This window comes from Citrus sinensis, chromosome 5 (assembly GCF_022201045.2).
Source record: "Citrus sinensis cultivar Valencia sweet orange chromosome 5, DVS_A1.0, whole genome shotgun sequence".
NCBI classification, from domain to species: Eukaryota; Viridiplantae; Streptophyta; class Magnoliopsida; order Sapindales; family Rutaceae; genus Citrus; species Citrus sinensis.
The window spans coordinates 32,036,125-32,058,304 of record NC_068560.1 but is presented as its reverse complement, the minus strand read 5'-3'; the positions used below and the strand labels follow the sequence as shown (position 1 = coordinate 32,058,304).

General features: G+C 35.7%; 5 protein-coding genes across 10 annotated transcripts; 2 read left to right on the top strand and 3 right to left on the bottom strand.

Annotated features, from left to right (window-relative positions):
- The first annotated feature begins 892 nt into the window (after positions 1 to 892).
- LOC102608787 (hypothetical protein) lies at positions 893 to 2,131 on the top strand. Its single transcript, XM_006472548.4, has 2 exons — positions 893 to 1,205; positions 1,340 to 2,131. Exons 1-2 carry the CDS (start codon positions 984 to 986, stop codon positions 1,778 to 1,780), a joined length of 663 nt encoding a protein of 220 aa, XP_006472611.2. The 5' UTR covers positions 893 to 983; the 3' UTR covers positions 1,781 to 2,131.
- Positions 2,132 to 6,217: 4,086 nt separating this feature from the next.
- LOC102607710 (synaptonemal complex protein 1-like) lies at positions 6,218 to 13,266 on the bottom strand. 2 transcript variants are annotated; one of them, XM_006472545.4, is made up of 19 exons: positions 12,921 to 13,263; positions 12,778 to 12,827; positions 11,997 to 12,204; positions 11,793 to 11,918; positions 11,530 to 11,628; positions 10,778 to 11,454; positions 10,445 to 10,693; positions 10,234 to 10,362; positions 10,077 to 10,145; positions 9,894 to 10,004; positions 9,299 to 9,406; positions 9,100 to 9,210; positions 8,934 to 9,020; positions 8,430 to 8,519; positions 8,228 to 8,335; positions 7,990 to 8,076; positions 7,781 to 7,843; positions 7,418 to 7,521; positions 6,218 to 6,647 (listed from the first exon to the last, which is right to left on the bottom strand). In XM_006472545.4, the coding sequence occupies exons 1-18, from the start codon at positions 13,063 to 13,065 to the stop codon at positions 7,420 to 7,422; spliced, it is 2,619 nt and encodes an 872-aa protein (XP_006472608.2). In that variant the 5' UTR covers positions 13,066 to 13,263; the 3' UTR covers positions 6,218 to 6,647; positions 7,418 to 7,419. The 2 variants fall into 2 exon arrangements, with proteins under 2 accessions (XP_006472608.2, XP_015384220.2); XM_015528734.3 differs by lacking the exon at positions 6,218 to 6,647 and adding an exon at positions 6,876 to 7,285 and having other exon boundaries at positions 12,921 to 13,266.
- A 2,353-nt stretch (positions 13,267 to 15,619) lies between these two features.
- LOC102607422 (probable mitochondrial adenine nucleotide transporter BTL3) lies at positions 15,620 to 21,508 on the top strand. 5 transcript variants are annotated; one of them, XR_008054623.1, is made up of 6 exons: positions 15,620 to 16,292; positions 16,454 to 16,757; positions 16,987 to 17,454; positions 18,771 to 18,877; positions 19,462 to 19,542; positions 19,620 to 21,508. XR_008054623.1 is itself a non-coding variant. In XM_052440690.1 (5 exons), exons 1-4 carry the CDS (start codon positions 15,826 to 15,828, stop codon positions 18,837 to 18,839), a joined length of 1,308 nt encoding a protein of 435 aa, XP_052296650.1. In that variant the 5' UTR covers positions 15,620 to 15,825; the 3' UTR covers positions 18,840 to 18,877; positions 19,620 to 21,508. The 5 variants fall into 5 exon arrangements, 2 of the variants coding, with proteins under 2 accessions (XP_052296650.1, XP_052296649.1); XR_008054624.1 differs by having other exon boundaries at positions 19,397 to 19,542; XM_052440690.1 differs by lacking the exon at positions 19,462 to 19,542.
- LOC107176354 (uncharacterized) lies at positions 19,694 to 21,171 on the bottom strand. Its single transcript, XM_052440691.1, has one exon. The coding sequence runs from the start codon at positions 21,169 to 21,171 to the stop codon at positions 20,635 to 20,637; it is 537 nt and encodes a 178-aa protein (XP_052296651.1). The 3' UTR covers positions 19,694 to 20,634.
- Positions 19,801 to 20,523, bottom strand: LOC127902446 (scopoletin glucosyltransferase-like). The gene has a single exon (XM_052441352.1). The coding sequence runs from the start codon at positions 20,521 to 20,523 to the stop codon at positions 19,801 to 19,803; it is 723 nt and encodes a 240-aa protein (XP_052297312.1).
- Positions 21,509 to 22,180: the final 672 nt, after the last annotated feature.

Here is a 22,180-nt window from a genome sequence, read left to right as displayed (position 1 = left end):
GTATGAATTTCCTTTTTAGTTCATCTATCAAGTCATTAATTGTGTTATAGAAATTTGCAGTATCATTCAGATCAAGGGATGGGAGATGCTGTTTGATTGCTGGCCATAGAATATAATAAAACTTGGTATTGGAGAGGAAGTGGGTACTTTGGGAAATGAAGAGCATGCAACTGCTAAAAAAATGTGTTGGAATCTCTACATGAAATGATAAAAATTAATAAAAATGTGGCGAGGTGAGAGAGATAGTATTAAATTTGAGACCATAAGATATTAGTTGATTTTATAGCTGAGGGTGTTGAGAGCTTTAAAAGCTTTAGTTCTAGGAGTGATTAATTCGATCGTATAGCTCATGGGATGTGGTTATTGTTTTAATTGCTCGGGGGACGTTGAGAGCCTTAAAAGTTTTTTTGAGTGACCCAATTGAGGATGTTGGAGTTATTATCCATTTAAGATATCCATAGTCTCAAGGCCTTCCTTCAACTGTATACAGACTCTCAACATTAATGACTCTTGTTCACCTCTTCCTCTCCTCTCTCACCGCCTCTAATAAGTACCATAAGTTTCAGCTTTTGGCTTGGCTTGGCTGGTAGCTAAGATTTGTCATGGCTAGCTCCAAAATTCAACACGGCATGATTATGTAATGCAACGTAAGCACGAAATAAAGTATTATGGAGGCCATCGAGAACATGTGTGTATTCATTTTATTATTATTTGACCAAAGAGTTTGCGTTGGTTAGGATTAATTTCACACCTAAGTTTTAAGAGCAGCTTAGAAGCTGCGTCTGTAATTAATAGTAGAGCCAACTTGGAATGCCCGTCATGCATTTGTAGGCCCCATTTAGCTCCTACCTTCAAAGCTGCGTATGTAATTCGATTCTCTCTTGTACAGTTATGTGTGCCATCCCGTAAAGGCCAAAATCATCAGCCTATATAACCACCCAATCTTTTCTCCATTTGCTCACTCTTTACTCATCGTCGACCCTATGGTTTCTCTTCAAGCACCCCTCTCTCCAAACAATGGAAAAGCCAACAAAGAGTTTGATAATCTATCAAAGAAGCGGAAGTTGGAAGAGATCATACCAGGTGAAGGAACTTTTGACAAGAGATCATCAAAAGGAGTAACTACAAAATCATCAATCTTCGATATCGAGCTACAGCTTGAGACTCCGTTGCCTTTGGAGTGGGAACGGTGTCTCGATATTCAGGTATAAATTATTTATGGAACCCCTATTTATAAATACATAAGGTAATTATATTATAGCATTAATACAATCATGACGCGCGCGCGCGCACACACAACAATCCTAATGATTGATTCCTAGCTTTTCTTTGTATGCAGTCAGGGGAGATACACTTTTACAATACAAGAACCCATAAGAAAACAAGCGGGGATCCAAGGGGAAGCCCGGAGCCACCAAACCGTGCTGGTGATCATATGAGTTTAGACCTTGAACTGAACCTACCATGCGATTCACAGAGGAAAAACCAAGGAAGTAACAATATCATCTCAAAGCCAAATTCAGCCAGCCCTCCACGTCACCATCTGGGTGATCATCTTAAGAAGAAATCTGGTGATCATCTATCCCGTTGTCCATCGTGGTTAGCGTTTGAAGGGGATCATGATGATCAGCAAGAAATGGTGGCAACAGCATGCATGCGGTGCCATATGTTGGTGATGCTTTGCAAGTCATCTCCTACTTGTCCTAATTGCAAATTTTTGCACCCACCAGACCAAAGCCCTCCAAAATTGTTCAAGCAAACGTTTAGCCTCTTGTGCTAGCTAAGGGTCAAAATTCAGAAGGGTTATATTATAGTTTAAATTTCGGATGAAATCTCCAGTATCAATTGTTTGTGTTAAAAGTTTTATTCCCTTTCGTATTAGCTAGATGAAGCTCAAGAGGATTTATGTGTGTTGGTTCATTGTTCTTCCACGTCCATTGAGAAACGACTGCTGACAGAGAGAGCCCAGGAGAGGGAGGGGCTGCGGTTGACGTATATGTACTAACTTTTATATATATATAATGTGAACAAGAAAGTGCTTCCACATTTTCGCGTATTAGATGTAATTACTGTGGTCTGTGGATCACTGAACTATCAGCTTAATCTTAGCCTGTTCCTATTTGGAAACGAATTCAATCGTCAGATTACTGTAGCATTTAGAAATTAGACGTGTAATTCAGCCTTGTGAGAATAGAGTATCGCATTGCACCAAGCCAGATAATATATTTCATAATTAACTTACTTTTGTTAATGACTCTGCAGCGGCAGTCCATGAGTGGGCTCGTTTTTGGTTGAGCCTGTGTTATTCACATGTCTATATTTTCGACTAAAACGTAATAATAGTATTACGACATATATAAGCACTTTGATTATTTATAACTGCTAATTTATCTAATAGTTACTATATCAACCAAAATCAATCCTGTGTGTTACATTGCAATTTCATGAGGCTTAGAACTTCAATAGCTATTCATAGGTTAATTGTCTATTATATAACATGCTTGCATAAAGTAATAGACACCCGTAGCTAGAGTCTCTGGGCTAGAGAGTTTTATAGCGTAGGATGACTAATAATCCTCTATTCCTGTGTGTAGTGAAAAATAGAGACATGCTTCTTTTTGTGTGGTATATCTCCGAATTTCAGTGTCAGCAACTCCATAGCTTCTGAGGAGCTGTAGTGTAGGGTGCCTGCGAACGCTGAGCTGAGCCATCTCCTTCTACTTCCGCGGCTGCTTATCAGCCGGTAGCTTGCTTGCAGGCCTTTGAAGACGCTTTTGAAGTTAGCATCTACCAAGTACCAGCAATCGTTCAAGAATCAATTGATTAACCAATTACTGCTATAGATATCAACAAATACAAAATATGGAGATAAGAAAACGGAGAAAGTCTGGCTGTCATCATATCAAATGTGCCAAATTAAAAATTAACAAGATGAAGAATGAGATATATGTTGATTAATCCAAGTTGTGGCATCAAAGTGAAGTGGAGAAGAAAATATAGTCCAAGTACTACTCGTCACCAGAAAGCAAGACCAGAGAAAAAAAAAACTCGGCTATAGTAAACAAAATCCAATGATTAGGAATTGCTGTGCATTCCCAAGTAAAATCTCAATATTTAATTAACTATATATGTGTGTATATATATATAGTCCAAAGAAAATTTTACATCAACTGCAGAAACTATTGAATGTAAAAGTTGTCAGCCAAATGAATTCATTAACTCATATTATTGTTTCTCTAGATAGTATTAATTTAGAATTAACACAGAATGACTTTATAATTTTTCATGAAAAATCTTAGTTTAGTCTCATCTTATATATTTATATAAACTATCAAGCGCCAAAATTATGAGTTTTTTATTCTCAAACTCTCACACAAACAGTAATCTTTCAATGCTCTTACTATGCATGAAAAATAATAATAATTAATATCGATCCCACCTTTACATCTTCTGAATTTTTTTTTTAATTTAAAATGATGTTGAAATATTATATACACGAAGCCTCTCAACTTAATCCAAAATAGAATAATCTCCTTTAAAGAAGAAATTTTGTAATACAACAGAAGTAACATGTCGATTTATAATAACTAAATAATTCTATAATATGTGTGTTTTTATTTTAAAAAATCACCATATAAATGGTGGTTATATATAAATTTAATTACACATGTTATTTATATATTAATTTATTTATTACCTATGATGTATCTAAAATTCCTCCCTTCAAACTTTGTGGCATGAGATTAGAACCTCAATAGTTTGCCTACATTAAGCCAAAGCAACTAACTGTTCCTTGAGACCAAATAGGCAAATAGAATTAATGGCTATTATTAAACTTTTGTTATCACCACTTTAATGAAAAGGAATCAGCTAAGTTAATTTTGCTTTTAATACCGGCACGTGACCTTGCACCATCATGCTTTTCCCCTCTCTTTCAGGACACGTATGACCTACCCATTGGCTGTGTTACTAGCAGAATCTGTAACATAGTTAGGTCCGAATGAAAAAAATTGAAGAATACGAGTGATGACATGCGCGTACACATGTTCCGGTCTCACATCCCTTACCTGATCAGCGCCCACGACAAGTAAAAACATTTCACATCTTTCCCTCGCGTATTTTCGATTCTTACGAATTCAAAAATCTGAAACAGAGAGGGAAAGAGATGGAGACCAAAGAAGAAGGCGTGAAACTGCAGATAGCAATTCGCTGTGCCAAAGCTCTGAATCTGCTCTCTTCCCTGCGAAACCGTGACTTGAAAGCTACAACCAACGATGACGACGAGGTATATACCATCATTCTCTCTTGTTCAATTGAATCGAGCATTTTGCTGTAGTCTTGCAAGTTCTCATCTTCAATTCTGCAGGAGAAGGAGACGATGAAGAGAATTATCGGAGATCTGCAGGTTGAACTGGCGAGGGAGCGTTTGACGACTAAGAAACTCAAGCTTTCCGGCTTAATGGAGCTGGTTCTTCAGGTAGCTATGCTGTTGTTTGTTTCTGCTTACCTTTTGATCATCGCGTTCAACGTTAATGAAAATTGATGATGATATTTGTTGCTCTTGGAAAATTATGCCGATCCAAATAACATTGCCTCGCGTTCTATATTACTTTGGAGGTTGTATTGTGTAGGATACTAGAATGTCGTTTTGTAAAAAGCTATATACATCGTTACAATCACTCTGTTCAAATTTCATTAATGGAGATCGATCATCAGTTTCTGCTCTCTGTTATTGAAGCGGTTGAGTTTTTGTCTGGATGATTAGTGTGAGAAATGGCTTCTCTGTTTCATTTCGTCTCTCAACTACATAGGTATTAGGTACTCAAGAAAAATAGCTCGCAGTTGTGACTGCCAATGGCTCGTGAGTTTCGAGACGCGCCTCGAAGGATGAAGACAACCTGTTTGTTTGTGAAAAGATCACCAAAACTGAAGAAGCCATTTGATAGTAACTTCTAAAAAATTAACATCACCAAAATTATTATCTCATCAGGGCGATGAACATGAACATAATAGTGATGGATAATGAGAATTTAGCTTCAGTCCCAGACACGTCATGTGATACGGTTAAAAAGCATTAGTTTATCTCGCACACGGCACACCACTTTATTAAGAATGTGTGAAATTGCATATAGGCAATTTGAAAGCTGCAATTAGTGACTAAGATGAACTATATTATCGCTTTCTCGCTCTTTTGAATAATTCTCTGTAACAGTAGCGTGCCAGAAATCACAGCCATTTGTGCTTTCTATTCCTTTGTTTTGGCTGCAGGCCTGTAACATGTATGTAATGAAGAAACAAGTTGAGTTATTGTAAGTGATGAAAGGAGAATATTCATTGACAAATGACAGTATCTATTTCGGAGCACGCTGGTGTCAAATGTGTCAGTCAAATTAAGAGTGTAAAAAGAATTAAATAAGTTGTTTATATTTATATCCCCCAAAATTAAAGAAAATAAAATAAATAATAAATATTACCAAATATTTACACGTAGCGGAAAGTTGAAAACTCTAAACAAAATGAAACTAACAGACAGTTAATGCTATTAGTCTAGCTGTAGCAATCGAACCAGCCTTCTCTCTCTGTTCTCTCTCTATTGCTACTTCATGTAATAAGATCGGAATAGAACTACATTTTTTATTTTTTTTTTTGAGCTCTAATTGTTCGGGTAAATTCAAAAGTGTGTTTTGTTTGTGTTGCCTTTACTGTGACAAAACCTCATTTGCTAATTTTTGTTGTTATCCGATAGTGACGAGATAACGAATCATCTTGTTAAAGTTGCGAAATATTTCTTTATCGACAAAAGTTGCAAAAAGTGAAAAACAATTTATAAACTTTAAGTGTGGAGCGCTCAATAAATTAAAAATTTTCGGAATTTTTGTTTTTCAGAATCAGAGAAAACGATGATTGGCCGGTTGATAATTTTCTTTTATCCAATTCATCTGGCATGTTCGGATGAAAAATAGTAACGAGTCCTGATCGTTAAAATTCATTGTTGGTTGTGTCACAGTAGCAGAGAAAAGATTAAGCCAGGTTGAAGAATGAAATCTAAACAAGTTCAATCTTTGCGCAACTTGAAAATACTTGGTAAAAAATAAAGAAAGGATGGGAAAGTAGGCCACTTAGTCGCTTTGGACCATTTCATTTGGGTTCCATCAGGCAATACAGCCAACACTGCATTGCTTCTCCATAATAAACTGCATTCCCAAAATTGGAGGGGTTTAAAAAAAAAATCAGGCGATTCAATTTAAATGGTTGTGGAAATTGATCAAACGTAAAGAGTTTCTAATAGACCTTACACTGCACTGGCCTGCATGTCCTAATAGTTTGATGTCTAATCACAGCATTCACTGATTTACATGCATTGGAGCAGTACTTGAAAAGTCATGATCCTTTTCAGGTTTTTCAAAGTATCTTCTTCCCCATTCTTACAATCCAGGAGCCTTTATATACAAAAGAATTAAAGTTCATCGCAAATTAATCTGTCAGACCAGCATATCAGCAGTGGTACAGGCGTTTGCAAGCAAAGCAGAATCACACGAAGCAAGGATAAAAATATAACATGCTTGGCAACTCCATGGCTATTATCAGCAAGCAGATTGAAAGAAGAAAATGAGAAAGCAGCTTTCTGGCTTCAGTTCCTTGCTTGCCTTAAACCCCAAAATTTTGGTATCAGGTTCAGCATTATTAAAATAGCAATCAAGCTCTAGATGAAACTGCATTTTCTAATAACAGAGGCAAAATGTCCAGAAAAAACTTTGAAAATAACCATAAACCAATGTTTTCCAATAACAGAGGCAAACATGATTCGTCTGATATATCTGTATTGTATGTAATCTCTTAACATTTTTTCCAGATATTAATTTATTGGCCTGTGATTATCAAAACCATGAAGCCCGTCATTTGAGCTGTCTCCTCAGACAAAAACAATTTGAGCAATATGCTCAATTGCAAGGTCTTACATACTTCAAAGGAAATATAATCTGCACGAAGCATCATAGGCTTCTAACAAAATAGTGTCAACTACTGTTAACCATACTCATTTCTCAAGAAAAAGTGCAAAAGCCTCATCTAGTGTGTCTGAAAACAAAATGAACAGGCCATGCCAGATCTAATGAGCTATGTATATGATGCAAAGAGTGACAAAATATCCACCCTTTTCTAACAAGAATTTTAGTACAAGATAGGTCGCTATTTTTTCTTCTCAGAGACCTTCCTAAGATCAGGCCCTAGTTCATGCTCCCAGCTCACTCCATCATGTAGCCAAGAGGGTCCAAAAACAATAAAACTCCTCAAACAGAAAGTATGCAGTTTCAGGAAGTTGATAACTCTCAATGTAGCTAATGATAAAAATAAAGTACGAAAAAGAAGACAGAATTTAGCTAAAAGTTGATGATTCAAGTGATCAATTGAACCATACCTCTAATCAAATGCATAAGGATCATCTGCATATGGATTTAGAGATCCCTCAGAAAACAAGTCACCTATGTTTGAAGGATGTGGATTAGCCCCTCCCGTGGCTCCCTGCATGAGAAATGACACATATGTCATGAACTTACTGAATCAAGAAAAAGCTTTGGAGGGTGATGTGAGCTATCTTCAATATCCAGTTACCTCATAAATTAATTTATCAATCTAAGTTCAATGTTTGTGTATATTCTTTTCAAAAGAAAACATTGCCCCTTTTTCAAAAAAAGAAAGAGGATTAAGCATCATTTATAATACACGGAGATCCGACAAAATGCAAAAATAACCCTAAAAACAATAGTTTGCTTTCAGTTACCTTGGCAACACTTCGTGGGGTTTTGGCTTGGGTTGTGTTCATCTTCTTACGTTTCCCAGGGTCCTGATACAACACAGACAAGAAAATTTGAAAACATATATGTAAAGATCTGCTTCGCTAGACAGTAGACACCCTCCTATTTCACATGCAATCATTGCAAATATGACCAATTTAGGGTACATAAGAGCTTTAAGAAGATACGACAATACCTCAAACATGACTGTACTTTTTGTTTTTCTTCGTTTTGTGATTGTTCTTCCATTACTAGTTTCGACTTCATATTCATGGTGGGTAACCTGTGCGGCCAGAAGGTAAGCCAAGATTGGCTAAGGAGATAAGACTTCATATGGATGTTGAAGGTTGAATACAGATCAAGTACACTATTGCAACACAACATGTATAATATACAATATGTGTATCACTAGCCACAATACAGAAGCAACTGACCTTCTTATGATGCTTAGGAATGCTGATCATGCTTCCTGTGTTTACATTTTCTACTTTCTTCAACAATTGTGACACAGGCGTTTGTGCTTCGTTCAAGAAAGGTGGATCCTACAAACAGTATAGAAAGAGAAACGGCAATTGCTGTAATTCCACAAGGACTGAAAGATTTAGATGTAAGCAAATTGATCTTAGCTCTTGTCACCTTCTCTTCATTTTCTGCTCTTGCAAAAGCACGTTTACTTCTTTTACCAACACCGAGATCTCTCATCTTGCTTGATGAAATGGAATAAGCCTTCAATAAATAAAAAATCACCAAATACATTATATTTTAGAAAGTGCATCATAATAATCAATGCAAGCATATAAAGATAAACCAAAATGTTCCACAGTTTGAAGATGCTCCAAGCAAACTTTCTACATAATCTGCCAATTAGCTTACCGCTGCATATTCCATTATTTGTAGTAGCAGTAGTAGTAGTAACAAAACAAGCATATATATGTATAAAAAAAACATGTAAGCATTAAAAATTATAACTAATAATAATAACAATAAAACATTGATATGTATGAATATATAAGGAACATGTAACAACAAAAAATTTTAACAAAAAAGCAAATGGTTCAAGCTCTGTGAAAAATAATTTTATTATGTCCATAAAAGAGTAGGAGTAGGAGAAATAGCAAGGGGCCGAATAAAGAAGACAACCTGCTTTGAATTAACTTCTTGGTCCTCCTGAGGCTTGTTGCCCATCACTTTCCACTGCAATTGCAATAAAGCTCTCTGCCTGTCTTCCTGCGGCATTTCAAACCAAAGTTAGTTGAAGGCATGGTGGATGGTAAAATTTGATACTGTTGAATATGGAAGTGCTTACTTTGGATTTCTGGAGATGCAACTCCTCGTGAAGTTTCCTACACTCATCTTCATGCTGACACTGCAAAGCTTTCATCTGAACTTCATGTTCACTCTTTAGTTTTGTTGTTTTCTAGAAAATTTTATAAACAGTAGGAAACTCAATCACATATTTCCAATGAATGTGAACAACTCAGACGCAAAGCTAAAGCCATGTGCACCTCTCTCAATTCATTTTCAGCTTGTAGTTCGGCACGCTTCAGGTCCCCTATGTGTTCAGCTTTTAGATTCATTTCCTTCTTATCATACTCCTGTTGAATACTAATGACCTACAGATAAGCAAACAAAACTTAGTACAGTTATAAAAATTTTGAGGTAATGACAATTTCATCTGTAGATTGCCAATGAAGATAGATGCATATGGCAAAGGCAGTGAGGAGCACTCAAACAATGTGCCCCAGAAATCAGTATCCTTGAAAATGATGCAACTTCGAAACAAAAATAGGGGCGAACTTTCCATGAATTCATAACTTCAATTTATAATTGGATTCATGTTCACAAGTAGATTATGGAAAAACTTATTCGGTATGTTGGCTTGTGGAAAAGATACGAGCTCATTGAACCATTGATGTGCAGAGACAATTATTACTATATTCATAGAGAAAAACAAGAATGAGAAATAAAAATAAAGCAGAAGATATATGGCACATTCATTCCCACGAAGTAGCAGAACAGGAATTACTAAAAGATGATTGTGTTTTAAAATAGGATTGCAGAAAATTTGATTTTCAGTTTATATTAGTTTCTTGCACATACAATAGCAGCATGTTCCTCCTGAATGCGCTTAAGTTGCTGCTTTGCCTCTTCTTTGCATTCTGCAAGTTTTTGGTCACATTTTCTTTCCATTTCTCCAATGGTTTTATCTGCCTGAAAATCAAAATTAAACATGTAAGCATGAAACAGAGCCAAGTGTGTGCAGTATCATAATCACAAATGGACCTTTTCTTTTTCCATATTAACAATTTCCAGCTTCTCCACCTCATACTTCCTCCGTATGTCATTAATTTCCTGATAAAATTCCAATTCACGTCAATTTATGCACCTTATACTTCCTTCAAATTACTGAAGGTAAATGTCTAAATGATGTAAGAAACACCTGATCATTTCTCTGAGATATTTCCTTCAAATGCCTTGATAATTCCAACTGTTTACTTTCTAGCATAAGATCATATTGCTTCTTAGCTTCTGAAAGTCTGCTTTCAGCAGCAGTCAGCTGGGCCTGATTCTGCAGTAATATACAGGACTCTAAATTACACCACAGGTCCACATACTTACAAAAATTCATATATTCTAACTGCTTTCAAGACCTCAGTAATCTGATCTTCCAGCTTCTTCTCTTTGTCATTATGTTGCAGTAAAAGCTGTTCTTTCTCCCCCAAGATGTTCTGAAGTTGGCAGAATTGTTTCTCGATCGAATCTACAAGCATCTCCTTCTTCTCATGCTCTTGTTTCAGATTATTTAATTCTTCTTCTTTTTTCTGCATTTCTGCATGAAATTTCTCCATATTTTCTTTGTTCTCCATTTCCAACGATGAAATCTTCAGCAGCTGATCTTGCTGCAAAATGTAGTCGAATAGGTTTACAATGGCAACATGGTATGATCAAATATTTCAGAGATAAGAATATAGAAAATTGCAGACCAGTTTATTCTCGAATGATCTCAAATTTTCTAACAAACTATCAATTTCCTTCTCCAATTTAGAAACCAACAATTCAGTTTCAATCTTCTTTGAGATAAGAGCTTCTGCTTCAGACTCCAATCTACTAATTTTCTCTCCAGCTAAACGGCATTCCTCTAAACACTGTGCCTTAACAGACTCCTGGGTTTTTTGAAGTTCGATGATCTTGCTGTTTAACTCCTGGTTTACTAACTGTAATGCATCTTTTTCAGATGCAATGCTGAAGAACTTATCATTCAGTTGATCATATTGATTTTGAGCTTGCTGAGAAGAAAGGTCTCTCTCCATCTGAACTGACTGAAAGCATGATTCATAATGTGAGTTTAGCTGATAAAACTTTTCCATAAAAGTCAAACTTTGTTTATCCAAATCAACCAGCTGTGCTGCAAACACATGAACAAAGCCTTCAAGATTTTTTATCTCCCGGATTGATGTGACTAATTTTTTCTCAAAACTGTCCCGGCTCATTTGAAGATCACTCTTCTCCTTCTCCAAGTTCTCCTTAGTGATCATCAAAAGTTTAATTTCATCTTCCTTGGATTGTAAGTCAATGTGCATCTCTTCAACTTTAGAGTTTAGACTCTCTGTCTCCAGTCTATTATCAGCTACAGTTACTTCAAGTTTCTTTATCATCGCATCTGCAAAGCAAAAAACTGAAAATGTAAGAAAAATGGTTTTAATTTGAAAAAAAGAGGCATCCATGAGATGTTTACCATTTTTGTCCATGAGATTGGAGGTTCTACAACACTCATCTCTATAAAGCTTATCCCTTTCCTCTCTCTCAATTTTGAGATCCTCCAGTTCCTTCTCACCTACAGTCAGTATTCAAGCGCATCAAATAATCGGAAATCAAATTACGGAAAACATCAAATAATCCATGACACTAGCTTTGGATCGAACCAGATACATATAAATAAAACAGATTTAAGTATAGATACTTGAAAGTTTAACTCAAACAGGGACAATAACAACTAACGTTTTCTAATAATTTCCTCTGCAGAACCTAATTTCAGAGATAAATGATCCATCTGTTGCTTCTGAAAATCGACAGCATTCATGCTGGAGGATATTTTGTCTTCAAAAAACTCCTTATTCTTTTCAGCTGTTAAAGAAAATGCACAGAGTCATGGCCCGACATTGTGAGGGAATGTTACAGCCTTGAATATACATAATTACATACCATCCTGAACCTGACTAGCTAAGTGTTGTAAAGTCTCAGTGAGTTGATCGGACAGAGTCTTGGTTGAAGAGAATTTAGACTCCAGTCCTTTCCAGAGCTTCTCATCTTCTTTCTGCTTTACTTTCAGCTTAGCATTCTCATTAACAGCATTCTGCAATTTTTCCTCTAATATACGGACATGCTCCATTGATTTCTTGAGCTTAGAATTCTACATTTGTTAAATTGTGTCTATCAAGTTGGCCATTCAATCAAACAGTAATTTTGGAAGTACCAACATTTTACCTTAAATAATGAAATTATTGCCTTTATTCATTGATCCAATAACTTTCATGTTACACACACAATCTCATGTTGGCATAGCAAAAATCTCATTGAAATGTGGAAATCAAACCTAATAATCATGTAACAAACCTTCTAAAACACGTAACTGTGTAAATGCCTTAAAGAATTGATGCAATTTTGTTCCAATAATCATCCAAGTAAATAACAAATCCTAATACTCTTGTAAGTACATTAGAAAAGAAAAAAGCGTAAAGATCATGTAAATACACAAACTTCACTCAAGCAAGAACAACTTAGATGCCTTTATTAGCTGACAAAATTACACATTTCCTTCTGTATCCTAATAAGCATAAAAATCAAGTAAATACACAAACTTCACTCAAACAAGAACAAATTAGATGCCTTTATTAGCTGACACAATTACACATTTCCTTCTATATCCTAATAGACATGGATTTTCGTACATAAAGATAAACAGATACGGAGGCATTCATATTACCGCCATTTCAAGATCGGTTTTCACGGAAGCTTGCTCCTTGACCAATTTCTCTGCAATCAATCAAATTAGCACCAAAAATTCATCAAAATCGATGAAAATCTTCAAAGAACGCAACAAACACTCATAATTAAACGATCAAAAACCTGCAGTCAGCTTCAAGTTTGCGAAACTTCCCGATGTAAGCGAATCGGTAGAAGGACGCGAAGAAAATGAGAAAGACTTCGCGGATCCTGACAGAGATTTGAACTGATCCAAGCTCTTCACGCTTGGAAACCCGAGCTTCTGCATTTTCGAAATCGAAGATTGAAAACCCCTAAGAATTTGGTCTCTGAAACACACTCACTTTCTCTTTGTCAAATTTGGAGTATTTTTGAACGCGGAGTTGCAAATGAGTAAGGCGCCAAGCAAAAGGGTATTTATAGGTGCGATCCCAGACGGTGGATTAATAACTAGTTATGTGAGGTAATTAAATGGTAATGTTGTGTGCGTTTAGCTCTAATGCACTAATGCGATGTCGATGTGACCACGCGGGCGACGGATTCTGTCCGTATTAAGCGGCAGCGAGTAGTTGTCCACGTAAGTGTTAAACAGGGCAACGGCCATGCATGAACTTTACAATTATTGAGAAAACATGCTTCAAAATTTGTTACTTAAATACTAAATTATAAATCACGAGTAAAGTAATGTCATTAATCCAAAAAATTATTAACTATTTTTTAAAATAATTTATTATAATTTTCCATTCCTCGTGTGATAAATATCACACCACATGAATTACCTTTAGTGAGTGAATGTCCCTTCCTGCATCCTACCCTCAAAAAAATAAAAAAATTAAGGTTTTAAGAATTTACTTATAATATTGATAACCATAGTGATATTATATTTTTCAAGTAGTATCTCAAAACGTCAAAATTAATTTTTAACTTTTTAAATTACTTTTAAGCTCCAAAAGTAACTGCACATGGGTTTTTAGGGCTAATTTGGTAATGCAATAGTTTTTAAAATAATTGTTGTTAGTTGTACTGTAAAAATAATCAACTGTGAAGAAAATCAGTTAAACATTTGATAAAATTTATTTTAAAAAGTGCTGTGAATTTTAATGTAGTGTTTATTTTTCAGATTGGAATGAAAAATCTTAAAGAATTGAAATCTTGTGATTAGGAGTGTGTAGTGGGATCGGAACTAAGTTGTTTATTTGCACTAGGATGAGAGTATGAAATAAGAATTAAAGTTTGATTTATGTATTTACTTTATCTTGGATTGGAAATGAATTATTTCAAATTACAGTTCTACCCTTATGTAAAGAATTGTAGTTTTTAATTACAAAGTGAAAAAAAAATATTTATAAAATCAATTATTTATTTTATTAATTTTAATTATATAAATTATTAATATTCTTAATTATGTAAATCACAATTTTTTTATCAATTTTAATTATGTAAATTAAAAATTATTGATAAAAGCAACACAAATGAAACACTATTATAAATAATATAGAATAAAATTAATATTTTCTTATAATAACAATTTCTTATTATTAATTATTAATATTAAATAAGTATAATACTATTAAAAATTATTTTTAAAAACTCCAAAAGATTGAAAAAAATATTTTAAAATGATATAAAAAAATGTTTGAAGAGAGCAACACTTTAAGAGATAAAAGAAAATATAACACTAATTTAGGGTTGAATAAGTATTATACGTAAAGTTTCCTTTTAGTTATAACTTATTTATATTAGGTAAAAATAAAATAAAAATTTATTAACCAACATTATAATTGATAAAACAAAAATTATTGAAAAAATTTAAAAAATATTCATATATAATGAGGATTAGGGTGAGGGTGGGGTAGCGAATATATAATCAAATCTCACCCCGTTGAGAATTTGGAGATTATTTTTTTCCTATTTCCAAAAAATTATTTAAAATTCACCCCATTTGGCGCGATTCCAAACTTGTGGAGGATTTTATCATTCCTAAGTAAACACACCATAAAAATAGTCATATGTATTTAGTAAATTTTACTATTAAAATACTATAAAAATTTAAATAACTAAATTGCATATAATATTAAATAAAATTTATTTAAACATTTATAAACTTGTATATAAAAAATATTTTTTTATTACTTACATATAATAAGTGATAACTGAAATAAATATTTTATACTATTATTAGTTTTTTTGTTATCTCATTATAATTGGTAATGATAATAATCTCTTTAAAGTTAATGATTTTGTTTCCTAATTATATTTGGCAACGACGTGCAAATACCTCAAGGAACAAAACGAAAATCACCCTTTACTAAAAATATAAGCAACCATGCATTAATTTTTACTTTTGCAACATATTTATTTGGCCACACACACACACAACATATATAACACGACTATCTCAACACTTTATCCAACCACAAATACACAAATTGTATGTTGTTGTTTTATTTTCTCAATTGAGAATTTTATGTGTGTGGGGAAATTAATTCTTTAACTCACTGTTTTTATTACAATGACCAAACTAACTTAACTAATCCTAGTGGCAAGAGATGTAAAAAACATAGTAATCTATATTTTATAAAAGAATCTCTTAAATTATATTTTATGTACCTTATATCCACTCATATTAACAATGAATGACTCACTTATTATTTATACGAGTGGATGTAAGGTATATAAAATATAATTTAGAGTTTGACTTCATAAAAACATATGTTTGGATAATTACTTAAAAACTACAATTCCCTCTTTATATATAACGATGAAATTCAAATCCAATGTGGCAGTGTTTTATGGATTAATCCGTCCCAAATACCTCTTAAAACCCTGGAGGGGTACTAATAAAGAAAGTGACTGACGAGGCGGTTGAAAAATTAAATAAAATCGAGAAAAATGGAAAACCAAAACGAGGTCTCTGCACTCTTGATGTACGGCGATGGAAGCAAAGCCAACATCGCCATTTTATTGCTCTGACAGTTCCGTCGTCGCTTGAAAATCCCTTACTAAACTGCCAGACCACGCATAATTCACTTTCATTCGATCGCTTACAATGCCAGGATTTGACATCTGGTTCACTAATTCTCTGACTCACGACACCAATTCGAATGAGTTAGTTACCGGTGGCTTATTTCTCGAACCCACCGTCTCTTCCTCGTTTCTATATTTTATCTCACCTACCAATTCTTCACCTAGCATTGCCAGGTCGGTTTCTCCTCCTCCTCCTCCTTCTAAGCCCCCCGAGGTTTTTGGGATTTGGGGGCGGAAAAGGAGTGTTGCGGCTACAAATAGTGGTTTATTTTTATCTGTTAGTTTGAGAAATGACGGACTCCTTCGCGAATCGAATTTTTGCTTGGTGCAAAACGGAGATAAGAGCTCCGATGACATGCCGAAGTTTGAACCAGGCAATGTTGCTGTTGAAGCATTTGAAAAGAAGAGAAAGTCTAGGGTTCGTGGACGAGGCGCGATGAACACGACAAAGCATTTGTGGGCTGGAGCTATTGCAGCTATGGTTTCAAGGTACTACCACAATTTCATTTTTATAATGAAGTACTGTATTTTCTATGATAGTTGATTAAAGAATTAAAAGCTTCTTCGAGGTTCTAATGAGCTTTTTATTTTCGGGTCTTGTACTGATGGCTACTTATCTCTGTGTGCGTGAATGATTGTTGTGGAGTTAGAACTTTTGTTGCGCCGCTTGAGAGACTAAAGCTGGAATATATGGTCCGTGGGGAGCAGAAAAAACTATTTGAGTTGGTTAAGACAATAGCAGCTACTCAAGGATTGAAAGGGTTTTGGAGGGGGAACCTAATCAACATTCTTCGTACAGCTCCATTTAAGGCTGTCAATTTTTATGCTTATGATACCTACAGAAAACAATTGCTTAGATTTTCTGGTAATGAGGAAACTACTAATTTTGAGAGGTTCATTGCTGGTGCTGCGGCTGGCATTACTGCTTCTGTACTCTGCTTACCTCTGGACACTGTATGTGGGAATTTCTATTTTTCTTTTTTGTATGTTTTGTTAACTTGTCAATCTTGTTAGAAGCATAAGATTAATGCAATGTTAAGTTCCGCTTTATATTTTGGAATTGACTGGTGCTGATGATAAAGAGCTATTACAAGCTTCATTCTTCAAAATATGTGTCTTTAATGGGATTCAAGCTTCTGGCAGATATATATAATATTGCTTGTTATGTTGGTATATCTTTCAGATACGAACCAAGATAGTTGCACCTGGTGGCGAAGCCTTAGGTGGTGTAATTGGTGCTTTCCGCTACATGATCCAAAATGAAGGATTCTTTTCTCTTTACAAGGGCTTAGTGCCATCTATCATGAGCATGGCACCTTCGGGTGCGGTATTCTATGGTGTATATGATATACTGAAATCTGCTTATCTGCATTCGCCCGAAGGTAGAAAAAGAATTCAGAAAATGAATCAGCACGGGGAGGAACTTACTGCTTTTGACCAACTAGAGTTGGGACCCATCAGGACATTACTATATGGGGCTATTGCTGGTGCTTGTGCAGAAGCTGCGACATACCCCTTTGAAGTTGTGAGGAGGCGGCTTCAGTTGCAAGTTCAGGCAACCAAATTGAGTGCAGTGGGGACCTTTGTCAAGATAGTTGAACAAGGGGGAGTTCCAGCTCTTTATGCAGGACTTATTCCAAGCTTACTGCAGGTATAGATATGAAGTTATATATATAGAGAGAGAGAGAGACACACACACACACCCCGCCAACTAACTATTGAATTGTTTGATGGACACTTTACTCTAATTATGTGCTCCTGAGTCATAGAAATGCAGTGTTTGATTACTATTACAAAAATTACAAAGCTAAAACAATGATTTTTTCCAATTCAATAATTAACAACTTGGTGGCATTGATTAGTCTCTGGACTAACTACTGATTGTAAATACCTGGTCGTGAGCTATACATATGTAACTCTATACGCCTTGTAAAATTAGAAAATCATACTGTAAAATAGCAAAAGTCATTGTGAAGCCTTGAATCCCACTTTACGATAAGGTTTGCTGTTACTTTGAGATGCCCAACTGGATAGTTCTCAAGCTGAAAAGTTGTCAAGCTCTTCATTTTTCTGGCATAATAGTTTATCTCATGCAGATTTTTCCTCTCTTATATAATAGCGCGATCATTTTCTATGGGATCCACATTGCATTTTATCTGCTAGCTATATGGTTGGGAAAGAATTGTGATTGATATTGTTAGGGAATTTTAATTCCATCTAAGATCTTGCAAGTAAAAATATCAAGCAAATAACAGATAGAAAATATACATAAAGAATAAAACCAATTACGCAACACAAGAATTTATTTGGAAAACTCCTATATCGGAGAAAATCCATGGCTGCTAAGGATGACAAGAGAAAAATTCTCTATGTGAAAAACCCCAATAACACCCAATTTCTCAATATACCTACCGTTTTTCTCTCACTATCAACTTTCTACTTGCAGAGAAAATTGAGTGTTATGTTATATAAACAAGTGAATTTAACCTTCCTCTATATAGTGATTATTTCTTGTAGGAGAAGTATTCCTTTCCTTGTAAGAGTTGTATTCCTCTTTGAATAAGTTAAGTCTTAAAGGGGAAATTACTTATTCCTTAAATAGTAATCCCCCTAAATAAGAAAATAACCTAAAAAATCCTTATTGAAAGGAGATGATATAGCTGGCTCTGCTCCTCTAGATGCTCTCATCTAAAGGAGATGGTCTCTCACTCTATTGAAATTTAATTGAGTTCCATTAATGTAGCCCATCGTCTTTCATGTTACTGTTGGGATACTATGCAGTCTCCATGTCTGGTCGTTCCCCGGAATATGCCTCTCTATATCATTGCCGTAGATAGCTACCATTTCGTGAAATTTGCTTTGCTGTATTATTTAGTAATGACTTCTGAAAACAGGTGTGGAACATTTAAACTTTTTGGATAAAGGTTCTGCCTCATTGCCATATATCTTCATGTTTTGCATCTGCAGGTGCTTCCTTCAGCTGCAATTAGTTACTTTGTCTACGAGTTTATGAAGATAGTTTTCAAAGTCGAATAAGCTGAGGCAGAGGACCTCCGAAGGAATAACTGGTAGAGGTTCGTATAAAACCACGTTAGTAAGAATTAGTCGATTTGCCATTAAAGTTTACCAATTACCATAATTTTTTGTACTGGAAAATGAGGAAATGAGGTTCTTCCAACAATTTGACCTCCTTTTTCTTGATTTTGCTCTACATTCTAATTCGCATGTCCGATTCCTCAGTCCCTGGCCAATTTCTGAATTATATACTGGGTTTTGGTTTGCATATCAAATTTAAACATGATTTGCTGGGGCCTAGTATTTGTGTCACCTAAAATGATTTTGGTTTTGATGTAATCATGTGAAGAAAAGTGAAAATTCCTCGCATGCATTTTAGTGGAGTTGTATTCATTAAGGCAAGTTGGAAGATTATAGGCTATTAACAATAGCTCTCTATAATTGTTAGAGCTTATTATTAGTATTTTCTTTTTCTTTTTCCTGGGATGCTGTTGAATTTATATTCTTTATTCATAGCAAATTGACAATAATATCATGGGGTGCTAATTGCTAATGGTTATGGCAAAGATTGTTTTCAGGAATTACGTCTTCCCTTGCATGTATGTACAACAGTTTTCGGTCTTCTATCACATTTTTGTTTTAGTTTACTAGGTTTTTGACTTAATGCCATTTCCTTAAGCATAGAAGATCAATGTGTCATCAGATACAAGATGTCATCTAATAGGTGAGCATCACACTTCCAAACTATTTTTACAAATTTCCTTCGTTTATGCCTTAATTCAATTTTTTTTTTTAAACCAGGCACTGCATGGCTAGAATCTAGTTATTTCGGATGTTTTACTGAAGAACTGTTCAATTAGTTGGACTATTAGTTGTAAATTCATAATTATCCAGCTATATATTAGGTTTATTGAGTGATGAAAATTAGAACCAAGAGAAGTTGCTCCAATCATGTAACCATTCGCAAATGATGACACATAACCTAAGTTACTTTTCGGCTAATAAAATCGCTGAAAGCATTCAAAGCAGCCACAGAGCTCGCTGGAAAACCTTGCTCAAACTTCACTTGTAAAATTGCAGCTCGTGTTTTCATCTCTTCATCACTCATTAGCCTTTCAATTCCCTCTGCTATATCACCCTTCTTCACCGTCTCTGATAAGTCGTCAGTCACTCTAAGCCCTACCTTGATATAATTCACCACCAATTTGGCATTGAAGTATTGATCGCCTCTGATAGGCCAGGCCAAAAATGGGACCCCATGTACAATCGCCTCCATCGTAGAATTCCATCCACAATGTGATAAAAATCCACCTGTTGATATATGGTTCAGTATCAATGCTTGTGGTGCCCATGCGTGTATTATCAGACCCCTGTTACTAACTCTGTTATCCAAATCATGAGGAATGTATTCTTCGGATCCGGGTTGCACGACCCAAATGAACGGCCCGGTCGATTCTTCTAATGCGCCGGCCAGTTCACGATATTCTTCCCTAGTGGGTCCCACTTCACTGCCGAAGGCCACGTACAGGACAGATCCACGTGGCTTAGAATCTAGCCATTGGATCACCTCCTCCTCTGAACAACTCGATTGGCGCTTTTGCTCTGTAATCTCACAATGCCGGACCAACGAACTGGTAGATTTCCAGTGCTGTTCGGGTAGAAGTAGGCCCACGCCCCAAGCTGGAATGCCTATCTGATCAGCCATGTACTTGATAAACAAACCGTCCAGATCGTCGCACGTGTTGAACATCAACGCGATTGAGCCTTCGATTTCTGGGACCCACGGTGGCTTATCACCGGGTTTGGGCGGTCCCCCTCATCCGCCACGCGACGGTACCGAAGATTTCCGTCTAACATCGTAATAAGTTAAAGCCATTTCTTCCGGTAACCCAGGAATCAAACGAGTTTCACCGGGTTTGATATCCGTAGCATCGAGCTTCCACGCAGCCCACTCCATGGCGGCAGCACATGCGCCGAAAGTAAAAAGACTAACAACAGGAATATTGAATTTCCAAAAAATGGCTTTGGTCCAGCCCACCTGAAAATCAACGATGGCGCATAAAGGCGAAGGAAAGTCAGGGTTTTCAGAGCGGCTTGCAAGGTTGGCCTCAAGGTCTTTTGCAGCTTGCTGGCTCAGCGGGTCGGATGGGGGCATGGGTCCGCCGGAAGAAGTAATCTGGGTGGTTCGGGTGCGTGGATATTGCGTGAAAGAGGGAGGAATGGCAGAGACGAGAATGGAAGGAATGACGAGGGTGGTATGGTAATTGTGAGAAGAAAAGTTCTTGCAGAGCTCCATGCATGGCTGGAGGTGTCCCTGCCCATAACCTGTAACAACAAAGATCCCTCGTTCCATCTCCTCTTGCTTCGCCGTTTTACTTTTGACTGACTGATGAATGATGATGAGACAGGAGGGGGAAATTCGAATTAGGATTTCGGATTTCACCCTTTTCTTTGCACAACACGTTTCCTCTGCCTTGTTATTAGTGGCAGTTTACTGATTAAGAAATGTCATCCACTTTATCAATCAAATTCCCGCCTTCATTTACAAAATTTTTAAGAACATTCAGATTTAATCCAAGATAGTCGTAAATGTTCTCTGGCTGTGGGGGAGCTCATTATTGTAAGTGAATAAAGTTGCATACTCTACTCTTTCTTACTTTTCATAAATAAATATTGAACGACTTTTTAAACTTTCTCCCATCACAGTTCATTCCATATTTATTTATTTTAAGATACATACGGAGGTGAAAAAAATAATCTCCACTTTGTGAAATAAGCCGGAGATTATTTAACTTAACAAGATCCTAAATAACATATGACATCCTCGGTGTGTGCAGGTAGGGATGGCAAAAATCCCCACGGGGACGGGTACCCTCGGGGATTTTCCCCATTCGGGGAGGGTATGGGGAAAATTTTATACCCAATTTTTTTTTCGGGGAGGGGACGGGGAAAATTTTTTACCCAACTTTTTATTCGGGGAGGGGACGGGGATGAGGTGGAATCCCCGTCCCCTACCCATTTCCCCATTTTAATTTTTAATTTTATTTTTATTTTTAAAATTACTAATAAATAAATAACAAAATTATAAATATTGTTAAAAATAATAAATATCAAAATAGTTGTATGTTGGGAAAATGGTCACCCCTTACCGGGAATTAGTTGAAGAGTATTAATTGAAGTTTTCACCAACTGTTTATTGCTTTGATTATACTGGTAGTAGTTCTTCTACTAGATCTACAGGGGATTCTTATAAGAAAGCAACCAAATGGATGACAAGTTTTGATGGTTATGTAAACAATGGAGATTGTGCATTTGTTGCAGATGAATTAGATTCATATTTGGATGAGAAAGTTATACCTCGG

Excerpts from the sequence above, each read along its gene's own strand:
- LOC102608787 (XM_006472548.4), top strand. The coding sequence starts at position 984 with ATGGTTTCTCTTCAAGCACCCCTCTCTCCAAACAATGGAAAAGCCAAC. Across the intron at positions 1,206-1,339 it reads AACGGTGTCTCGATATTCAG|TCAGGGGAGATACACTTTTA; the intron begins GTATAAATTATT and ends CTTTGTATGCAG.
- LOC102607710 (XM_015528734.3), bottom strand. The coding sequence starts at position 13,065 with ATGCAGAAGCTCGGGTTTCCAAGCGTGAAGAGCTTGGATCAGTTCAAA. Across the intron at positions 11,629-11,792 it reads AGAGGAAATTATTAGAAAAC|GTGAGAAGGAACTGGAGGAT; the intron begins GTTAGTTGTTAT and ends TACTGACTGTAG. Across the intron at positions 9,211-9,298 it reads CTGAAAATGAATTGAGAGAG|AAAACAACAAAACTAAAGAG; the intron begins GTGCACATGGCT and ends AAAATTTTCTAG.
- LOC102607422 (XM_052440690.1), top strand. The coding sequence starts at position 15,826 with ATGCCAGGATTTGACATCTGGTTCACTAATTCTCTGACTCACGACACC. Across the intron at positions 16,293-16,453 it reads ATTGCAGCTATGGTTTCAAG|AACTTTTGTTGCGCCGCTTG; the intron begins GTACTACCACAA and ends TTGTGGAGTTAG. Across the intron at positions 16,758-16,986 it reads TCTGCTTACCTCTGGACACT|ATACGAACCAAGATAGTTGC; the intron begins GTATGTGGGAAT and ends TATATCTTTCAG.
- LOC127902446 (XM_052441352.1), bottom strand. The coding sequence starts at position 20,523 with ATGGCTGATCAGATAGGCATTCCAGCTTGGGGCGTGGGCCTACTTCTA.
- LOC107176354 (XM_052440691.1), bottom strand. The coding sequence starts at position 21,171 with ATGGAACGAGGGATCTTTGTTGTTACAGGTTATGGGCAGGGACACCTC.